General features: G+C 45.4%; 1 protein-coding gene across 3 annotated transcripts in view; it reads left to right on the plus strand.

Moving 5' to 3' along the window:
• LOC142575976 (uncharacterized) overlaps positions 1–10,924 on the plus strand; it is a 76,494-nt gene that overhangs the window by 48,292 nt on the left and 17,278 nt on the right. For all 3 annotated transcript variants that reach the window (XM_075685837.1, XM_075685839.1, XM_075685838.1), the window contains one exon: positions 10,200–10,274. In XM_075685837.1, coding sequence (XP_075541952.1) covers positions 10,200–10,274 — 75 coding nt within the window. The remainder of the gene's footprint in view (positions 1–10,199; positions 10,275–10,924) is intronic.

Here is a 10,924-nt window from a genome sequence, read left to right on the forward strand (position 1 = left end):
GTGAGTGCGCACTCTCGGTTTAAGATAACGAGGAACATGTCTCAACGGTACCAGTTTCGTATTTATGTGCCTGTACGCACTGCTGCAAAAATATTTAAGTACTACGATTTGTTTAAAAAGATTCTCAAAAGAAGGCAAACCGGCTGTTCTAAAGACACTGCTGGGTAAATTCTCCTGTGGCATGTAGAGGACACTTGTAGCGATGTTTTTCAAAATCCTATTAACTCGACATTTCCATGTGAAAGAGCAGTTAGAAAAACAACACATACCGTATCTTAAAACACTATACCCCAGAGCCTGGGCGATTAGTTTTCTGATAGAAAAAGGCATCATGGTTTTTAAATTAAATAACAAACATGGAACACTTCTAAGTTTCTTACAAATGTGGGTCAAATGAGTATTCCACGTCAGATCACTGTCTATGTGCATACCAAGATACTTAACCGACTGGACGCTAGCTATAGGTTGACAAGAGCAGAAAGAGCAATATGAAGGGTGTAAATATATGGAAGCGACGCTTGGTACATCTTTGTGCGGGTTACGAAAACAGACAAGTCGGGATTTGGTGCTATTTATTTGTATTAAGTTTGAGGCAAACCAATCACTAACTTTAATAGCGTCTTCTTGAAGGTTAGCCAGGGCACATGAAAACTCAGGGTTGCTTGACACTAGTAAAGTGTCATCGGCATAAAGGAATACGGTGGATGCTTTCACGTGGTCACATATATCATTCACATATAAGTTGAACAACAAAGGAGATAAGATAGACCCTTGCGGGACACCGCACACCAGACTTACCGCGTCACTGCTGATAGGCCCAAACATGGCTACTTGTGAGCGATTGTGAAGATAATTTTTAATTAGTGACAAAAAAGGACCCCTAAATCCATATGAATACAGTTTAGACATTAAAATTTGATGATTTACTGTGTTGAAAGCTTTTTTAACGTCCAAAAAAAGCCCAAATGCCACCTCATTGTTTTCCAGGCTTTGGTGCAGTAAATCAGAGAGATTTTCTAATAGCACCTGTATTCCAGACCCACTAACAAATCCGTACTGATTCACACTCATTAGGTCATGTTTAGCAACAAATGCATTAATCACAGAAAGTACGTGTTTTTCTAAAATCTGGGATATGCAGGAAAGAACAGAAATAGGGCGGTAGTTGGCAATATCATTCTTTTTCCCACTTTTGTACAGAGGACTTGCGGGCTTACTCCACGACTCATCTAGTGGATACATCTGTATGCTTGAACAAAGTAGTTGGCTCCTTGAGCTGAGGCTAACGCCTTGAATTGTCGGCAATACGCAGACACACGTGCCTAATCATTCTTGTAGAAGGACAATTCATGCTCCCTACCACTTACATTGCTGCTCCGGCCAATTTGTCCTATGTACATTCACCCATCTGAGCGGGAAAGAGCACCACCACACTGATACTGCAGCCTACATATTCAGTTACATGATTCACTTCGGACCTTACCTTAGAATTACATTCTGCTCCACTTCCTCGCCTTTCGACCGCATGACAAATACCATTCAGTTTTCCAGTTATAGGACCCCAGGACCCTATAACGTAAAACTATTCCAATCTGTTTTTATTCCAATCTCCTGACTTGAAATTTACGTAACCACCAACGCAAGCATCAGGAGGTCTCCCGCAACGTTCTTTGAAAAGCCCAATCAAACTCGCATCTCGTTTCCAGGAGGTCACTTTCTTTTGCTTTCAAAGCGAATAGCATTGCTTGTATTGAGCAGTTTTTCTCATCTAATTGGCTGAGAAGAGGCGAGGAGCACACTCAAGTGGAGACTGTTTCGATGGGGGCGAGTCGGCGCAGTGAAAGTAGATAACCAGATGGAGAGCGTGGTGCCACCATCTGCGATTGGTCCGCTTCTTCTCACTTAGTGTGCGGTGGCTGGTTGAAAATCTCGGCGGCAAGGAACGGACAGTTAAAAATACCGATGAAACGGATCCATAGCATAGAAGATTTGGTAGAGCGATGTTGCACACGTGCCGAAAGGTCTCGTTAACATCATATCGCAACACAGTTTTTATTGAACATCTTGAAGGGGCAGCGCGAAAAAACGACGACAGAAGGCAGGAACACACAGGACAGCGCTGAACTCACAACTAACTTTATTCGAAGGCATACATACACTTAAGTACACAACCCATAGCCACGTGCTCTCCCATCCATGGCGTCATATCAGTGCGCAGGCAAAAAAACAAAAACACGCGAAACCATTTAATCTAATACTACGTTATGGAGCTGCTTAAAAATTCAAATTCACTATCATGCAAATTTATCGATGGCATGCTTACACAGCGCGACCCTTTTTTTCTGATATAGAAGGCCTCAATAATCTCCCTCGTAGTCTGATTTTTGTGCGTGAAAAGTATTGTGGTGTCTTTATATATTGGAGTGCACCCATGCTCAGAGCAATGCCGCGCGACATGCGAGTAGGCATTACCCGTTAGTGAGCGCCTATGTTCAGACAATCTAATATTGAGGCAACGACCTGTTTGACCGATATATGCGTGACCGCAGGAAAATGGAAGTTCGTACACAACTCCCATTCTACAGCGCACAAACGGGGACAAATGCTTAACAGTACAGCCTTTCCCAGCATGAGTGGAGGCAGCCTGGGCCAATTTCCTATCGATCTTACCACAAATTTTGATCAACTTGTTAGGGGCAGAAAAAACAACCTTTATATCAAATCTGCCTGCTACATTCCTGAGATTATGGGATAGTTTATGCACATATGGATAAATGTGCATAAACTATCCCATAATCTCAGGAATGTAGCAGGCAGATTTGATATAAAGGTTGTTTTTTCTGCCCCTAACAAGTTGATCAAAATTTGTGGTAAGATCGATAGGAAATTGGCCCAGGCTGCCTCCACTCATGCTGGGAAAGGCTGTACTGTTAAGCATTTGTCCCCGTTTGTGCGCTGTAGAATGGGAGTTGTGTACGAACTTCCATTTTCCTGCGGTCACGCATATATCGGTCAAACAGGTCGTTGCCTCAATATTAGATTGTCTGAACATAGGCGCTCACTAACGGGTAATGCCTACTCGCATGTCGCGCGGCATTGCTCTGAGCATGGGTGCACTCCAATATATAAAGACACCACAATACTTTTCACGCACAAAAATCAGACTACGAGGGAGATTATTGAGGCCTTCTATATCAGAAAAAAAGGGTCGCGCTGTGTAAGCATGCCATCGATAAATTTGCATGATAGTGAATTTGAATTTTTAAGCAGCTCCATAACGTAGTATTAGATTAAATGGTTTCGCGTGTTTTTGTTTTTTTGCCTGCGCACTGATATGACGCCATGGATGGGAGAGCACGTGGCTATGGGTTGTGTACTTAAGTGTATGTATGCCTTCGAATAAAGTTAGTTGTGAGTTCAGCGCTGTCCTGTGTGTTCCTGCCTTCTGTCGTCGTTTTTTCGCGCTGCCCCTTCAAGATGTTCAACCAGTACCAACTCGCCCAAATGTCGATCCTTCTACAGTTTTTATTATACGCAAATGAATTCATGCTCCCCAGCAGCTCCAACCAGGCATTGCCACAACGACCGGCGGGCAGCCATCTGCTATTCCTTTCCGAACTGCGTAGTCTCCAGGTATTAAAAAAACGTTTTCTTTGGCATGTTAATGAGTGCTTAATACGTACACTTCATTTTCACCTGGCGAGTACTGTTCCGGTGTGCAGTGACGACAACACAGCATGGATGTAACAAGAACAAGAAGTAGGTTTTATTCATGGATGGTTACAGGTATATATAGCTTTGGTTGAGTGCCCGATAACACACACGTGCTTCGTTGATCAGTCTAATCGGAAAGGGCCATTCCAGGAGCGCATGCGCGACCTGACGATACATCTTTTCCCGGGATAATGTTATAAGTTGAGAGTAAGATACGAAACTTGTTTGAAATCCCGGCTGTCATGCAGACGATTGGGTTGCTTTGCCGGGTGAATCGCATTGGCACCGCTTGCGTGGGCAGTATTGTTGACTGTGAAGCAGGTGTCGTTCCTTGAAATGGCGCAGTTTTGGTTGGCTGTGGTGGCAACGCCCTCACAGGCATCGTCGCCTGGGAAACCTCTTCGCTCTTGGATTCATCTCCCAAGTCCGTCTGGAAAAGCTCACGTGTGGCTAAGTGTTGCCGGATGCGTCGGAATATCTGCTTGTACTCCATAGAGACGCGATAGGACCTCGGTGCCACCAGGTCCATCACTCGAGCCTTGCTGTCCCACATGTCTCCCCGCACTCTTACTACTGCATCTTTCTGGAGCTCGGGTAGGGCTTACCTGCTTGACGATTGCCGAGGTTGGCGCCTAAGTGCTTGCTTCCTGGGGCACGACCAGAAGTCTGGCAGCTGCGTACGTAACCTTCTGCCCTGAAGCAATTCTCCTGTGGAGCGGCCGTCTTCAATAGGGGCTGAACGATAGCAGAGTAGACCCAGCCAGAATACCTCCCTCGTTTCACTTGTTTTCTTCATGATCCTTTTTACAATTTGGACACCCTTCTCGGCGAGACCATTGGATTAGTGAGATCTTGATGAGGGCTGGTTGGTTCATACTTAGAACTGAGGTTAAACAGCGCTAAAAAGACGAGGTCATAAGGAAACAAATACACAGACAAGCGCTTGTCTGTGGTATTTGTTTCCTTGTGTCCTCGTCTTTTTCGCGCTGTTTAACCTCAGTTCTAAGACCACTGGACTGCGGGAACCTTGGACTTGACGTCACATGTTTGAGGTCGTATCTGGATGCGAACAGGGCAAATTCATAGGATGAGAACTGCGGACCGTTATCGGTGCAGACTTCCATAGGAATTCCGCATCATGCAAAAACTGCTCTAAGTTTACTTATGGCAGTTCCTGTTGTTGTGTCAGGTAGTTTTTAGGCTTCCAGAAAATTTGAGAATGCATCAAACACACATAAGTAGTACTTCCCGCCGTACATGAAGAGATCAACCCCAACACGGTACCAGACATGTTCTGGGATCTGTCTAAATACTATCGGTTCGCTGGGCTGCTTATATGCGTATGTTGACAAACGGCACATGACTTGACAATATTTTCGATATCCCCGCTCAGTCCTGGTCAGAACACCAAGCGCCGGGCTGTTGCTTTGCCTTTATTTATGCGTAAGTGTCCTTCGTGAATACAAGTGAGCATCTCAGCTCTCAGGAGCTTCGGGATAACAACCTTTGACCCCTTCATCACAATGCCTTGAACTTCTGATAACTCAGGGGAAACCGGTTTCATCGTGGAACTAATTTCTTCGTCATTCCTAAGGCAGCGCAACGCAATTTGCAAGTCTGGGTCAGTGGCCGTTGATTAGGCTAGTCTGTCCAACATTTTCTTGCACACCAGCTCTGAAGCCACGCCCACTGCATGTACGTCGACGTCGTCTGTGAAGTTATCCACGTTGCGGGGAGAGACGGGCGACGATCTGGATAGCATATCTGCCAGGAGCAGTTGTTTCCCTGGGACAAAGTGAAGGACATAATCGTATCTTAATAAGCGCAAGAAAAAAACGCTGTAATCTTGGAGGCATGTCTGCAATGGCTTTAGCCGCGATAGCTAGCAATGGTTTGTGGTCGGTGTCAACGATAAATTTGCGACCGTGGACGAAGTGAAAGAAATGGTCGCACCCAAAGGTTATAGCCATTGTCTCTTTTCCTATTTGGGCGTATCTTTGTTCCGCCTCGGTCATTGTCCGGGAAGCGTATTATAATAATAATAATAATAATAATAATAATAATAATAATAATAATAATAATAATAATAATAATCTTGGCAGCGCCCACTGCAGAGCAAAGGCCTCTCCCATACTTCTCCAACTACCCCGATCATGTGCCGATTGTGGCCATGTTGTCCCTGCAAGCTGCAAGCGTAGGCTACTGGCCGCCAACTGTCACCTTACCGCTGAAGCAGGGCTGACCCGATCCCATTCTGTGATGCGCCAGAAGAGATTTTGGTTTCTGGGTCGGATCAAGTATGGCTAGCAGAGGCGCACTGATTACAATACGGCAGATAGCTTGTCACTCGTTGCAATGGTTTTGAGACCACTCAAACAGTGTCCTTCTTGATTAGGCTTCTCAGTAGCGTTGTTCTTTCTGCCAAGTGAAGTATGCATTTGCCGAAGTAGTCTACGACCCCGAGCATTCTGTGAACGCCTGCTCTGTCGCTTGGCTGAGCTTAATGGTGACGTCATTGCAAGGTTCGGACTTATTCCATCTTGGCTCATCACGTCGCCCAAAAAGTCAGTTTCAGTCACCCTGAATCTACACTTTGTGCGCATTAAACGTTAGGCCGGCCTTCCTTGCTAAATTCAGAACCGTACGGAGGCAGGTATCATGCTCTTCCCTCGTGCTCCCCCATATGAGTATGTCGTCGATATATATACGCACACCTGGAGCCTGGTCAAATATATCATTAATAGTTCTTTGAAATGCTTCCGGTGCGAAAGCGGTTCCGAAGGGAAGTCTCAAGAAGCGATAACGACCGAACGGCGTTCCAATTGTGCATATCCTTGAAGTGGCATCATCAAGAGAAATTTGATGAAAACCCGAGTGTGCGTCGAGGCCCGTAAAAAATTTCGGTCCTCCGAGCTCTGCCTCAATATCTCCTTTTTTTGGTAATTGATAGTGCTCCCGCTTTATGCCTGCGTTAATACTCCTGGGATCAATGCTGGTGCGAAGTTTGCCATCCTTTTTGCTTGCTGCGGCAAAAGGGCTTACCCAATCCGTCGGCTCGCTGACTGACGATAATATCTGCACGTTCCATGCTGTCCAACTCTTATCGGAGGGGCTCGCGCAATGCCAGGGGCACCCGTCGCACCGGCTGGACCACCGGTTTTGCTTCCTACCGCAGGACCATGTGGTACGAGCGTGCCAGGCAGCCGACACCCTGAAACAACTCTGGGAATTCCTTCGCGATTTGGTCAGTGCAGTTCATGTGAACAGAACCCACAGTACGCGGCACCAGTCCTAAAGTTTGCTTGCTGACAGCCCAAGGATGGCCTGGTGGCTCTTCTTAAGGATGAAAAATTCGAACCACTCGCTCCGGTTGTTCACAGTCACAGGTAGCGTAGCCACGCCAATATGCTTGATGACATTGCCACTGTATGAAAGCAGAAGAGAGGGGTTTGTCTTCAAACATTGATTCACCTTGAGCCTTTGAAGAATGATGTGAGGCAGCAAGTTGGCTTGCGAGCCCGTGTCTAGCTTCAGAGACACCAGTTGGGATGCGACTTGGGCGTCGATAACCCAATCAGCTTTGTTGCTCATGCCAACATCCAGGATTGGAAAACTGTCGCGCTCGTCCCTCACAGCGCTTATTGGAGGACATTTCCTACAACAAGCCGAAAAGTCGTTAGCGCCACGGCACTAGAAACATGTTTTTCCAAAGGCTGGGCACCTCCACGTTCGTGGATGCGGTTGCACTTTGAACCTTTGAATTGCCTCCATGTTTTGATCTGCGCTACTTCCGTTTCAGGTTGAGCGTAACTTTGCGCGGAGCCTGAGGCAAGTTCCTCGCGTGCCAGACATTCGAACTGCGCACACTAAGCATTCGAACTGCGCATTCCGATTGGTGCCACTTGTTTTTCCGCTTGAACCCATGCGTTGTTTTGCTCGGCACATTCTTCCTCCGCTGTGCAGATTTCTTCGGCTTTACATAATGTAGGGTCCTTAACCTTCAGCATTTTATTTCGCAATTCCGGGTTCACGGCGCCCAAAATAATCTGGTCTCGGACCATAGAATCACTTAGGTCCCCAAAATTGCAACTTTGGGCTAGTTCCTCAGGCCTCGAGCGAAATGCTCAAAAGGCTCCCCCTCAGCTTGAGTCCTTGCGCGGAAGACATACCCTTCATGCACCCCCTTTTGCTGTTGCCGACAATATTCTTCCAACTTTCCCGTCACTGCTGCACAATCCTGTTTGCTTTTGTTGTCCGAAAACGGGAAATTGTTGAATACCTCTACGGCGTCCTCTCCGGCAACGGTGAGCAGGAGCGCAGTTTTGGCTGGCACGGACCTCGGTGATTTCGCCGTTTCCGTTGCTTGCAAGAACGGCTCGAATCTCTGCTTGAACAGGCACCAATTCCTTGCGGTGTTCCCTGACAGCACCAGCGGTAGCGGCGGCTTCACTAAATCCATGTTGTCGGTTCACTGCGACGCCCGTCTTTCGATGCGTTACTGCTTGCGCAAATCTATCCTACTTCTGACACCATGTTCCGATGTGCTGTGATAGTAGGAGACAGTACAGTTTCACAGCCTGAGTCCTCTCGGTGGTGTAATCTTCCTTCGCCTGATTGTTGCATACTTGGTTATCACTAATACTGCTTCGCATTTCAGCGAAACTGCAACCTGCCTCTCTCTCTCTTTTATTTTTCTGTGAGTCAAGCGCTGCTGCGCATGAGTGCTGTTGATTCTGATTTCGAGTGAATCCGGCTTGGCCTCATTTCGGTTACTGAGTGAATTATACAGTGATCCCCAACTATCATGCACCAAGACCTAAAATTAAAGCAGTAGTGTTACTCGAAGAAAACCTAGTGCAAATTGTTTCCAGTACAGTAGAGTAGCCGCCAGTAATTATTTCGTTACTGAGATTCAATTCGGTAATTGTAATTAATTAGCTCACTCTAGAAGTATTTTCCTAATTTTCAAAGTGTCAATGACTAATTTGCAGGCACCCAAAATGACATCTATTGCGGTGTTTTCAGCGACGTACTAAAATTGCGTACAATTTTTTTCGACTGGCAAAGAAACCTCACGAAGTAGGGAAATAGCACATGAGTGCGCTCACACCCGCATCATAAAGCAGAGCCCTCAAATAAGCTGAATAAGCTGAATAAGGATAAATAAAGCGAATGTTTGAATTAAAATTCGTGCACGTCCGCGCCAACAATGATGCAGTAAGCTTTTAGCCGAGTAAAATTGCAAGTGAAAAGGTCGAGGAAAGTAAAAAGAAACCTCAAATGATGTGGGTGAAAAACCTATGGTAATGGCACATTAGGTGTGTGTGTGTGTGTGTTTGGAGGTAGGGGGAGGGGGCTTTGGCGCCCGGGGCGGGGGGGGGCGGGGTGAAGGGCCCAGGTGCCTCCCCCGTGGTCGGCGCCTATGCGCAGCCCGAGAGTGTTTGAACTATAGCAATTGGACAAGCAACGCCTTTTTATTAAAATTAAGAATTAAAAAAGAATTATAAAAAAAGAAAAAAAATTAGAAAGAATTAAAAATAAGAATTATTTTTCTTTAGTTTGTTCTAATCACGCATAATCGGTGGGCACATATATCAAATATCAGATAGCAGTTTTCGTGACGTCGCGTGACAAATAGGCGCAGTGGGTGGTGGTTTGATCATTTTTTTACCAATTCTGCAGGGATCATTGCAGAATTGGAATAGAAAAGATTGGAATAGCTTTACGTTTTAGCGCCCTGAATTAAGCAACTGTTATTATCGCAGGTGAAGCTGGAAACGCAACAGCGAAGTCGAGTCGCTTTATTCCCGGATTGTCGTTTGAATATACGCTGATAGTGCTTCGTATGTATGCGTGAAAAAAATTTGTTAATTTGTATAAAGTTGGCGCTTTCGAAAAGTTAGACAGTGTACTAATATTGCTCAATGTTTCTAAATCAGAGCAAGTACTGTTTTTCACTGAGCACGCAACTCCGTGCTTTCTTAAGGGAGGGTTTACAGTGTCATTTTTTTGTTCTTGTCTGAATGCAAACTAGTGATTGTGTAAAAATATTTTAGACTTATCAATGCTACAATATGCAGGTGAGATCAAGCTGGAAACTCCTGAGAAGAGGCGATAGTAACGCAGTAGATGATTGGATAGAATTAAGTGGAATGATGAACTTAGGAAATTTGTGCCTAAAGACTAGGCTGGTCTGATGCAGGACATGGGACAGTGAAGAGTTCAAGGAACCCATTTATGTTACTGCAGTGGATGTAACTAGAGGCCCACGTTCAAGACATATTGAGCAATTTAAAAGTGTTCTATGAATAGATAGAAGTGCTTTATATTCATATGGAAGCTACTGCCATGTAAGCAAGAGTGATCCAACATTCTAAGCTGCAGTACGTCGGTACACGCAGCAATTGCAAGCTTGGTCATACAAATGTTGCGGCTGATCTGAACATTGTACGTGCTACACGATATATTATTACGTATTCCCACAGATTCCAGTCGCTATGAAATGTGGATGTTCGACAAGAGCAGGAACAATACTGTTGCGGGATGGAACACTGTGTGCAGTAAGTTCAAAAAGTGAAAACATTCTTTTTTCAGTCCATCGCCACAACTAATTGGGAAGTAAGTAAGGCAGAATTAGGCTACTTGTTGCGTGCGGGGAGAGAGGTCATGGGGCGCTATCTTTAAACGTTCTTAGTGGTGTTAGACCTGGCTTTTATGTGTGAGTTTTGAGAACGGAGAGATGTTCTTTTGCGCGCGTGAAAACTCGTACTGGCTGTCATTCTATCCAACCTTGGGCCAGTATAACGTAAATCTATTCCAATCGGTTTTTATTTTCAAGTCTGCCATTACTCCTCCGTGACAGGTCAAAATGACTCGGGCTCTGCCCATATGTGTGTGGCATCCGCCCATATGGACTGGATCCGAACCATTCTGATCGATCAGGCAGGGCTAATGGCCGATTTGGAGTAAGAACAGGTTGAAATAGCTTTTACGTTCTAGGGCCAACGGACGTGGTTAGGGTTTCGTGGTCGGTTGACTAACGGCGACATTGAGTGCTAAGTTAGGAGTGTTTAATAGTACTTACTAGTAATAGTAGTAGTAGTGGCGGTGGTGTTAGTAGTAGTGGTAGTTGTACTGGAAGAAGAAGAAGAAGAAGAAGAAGTAGTAGTAGTAGTAGTGGTGGTAGTAGTAGTAGTAGTAGTAGTAGTAG

The sequence above is a fragment of the Dermacentor variabilis genome, chromosome 3 (genome assembly GCF_050947875.1).
Source record: "Dermacentor variabilis isolate Ectoservices chromosome 3, ASM5094787v1, whole genome shotgun sequence".
Lineage (NCBI taxonomy): Eukaryota > Metazoa > Arthropoda > Arachnida > Ixodida > Ixodidae > Dermacentor > Dermacentor variabilis.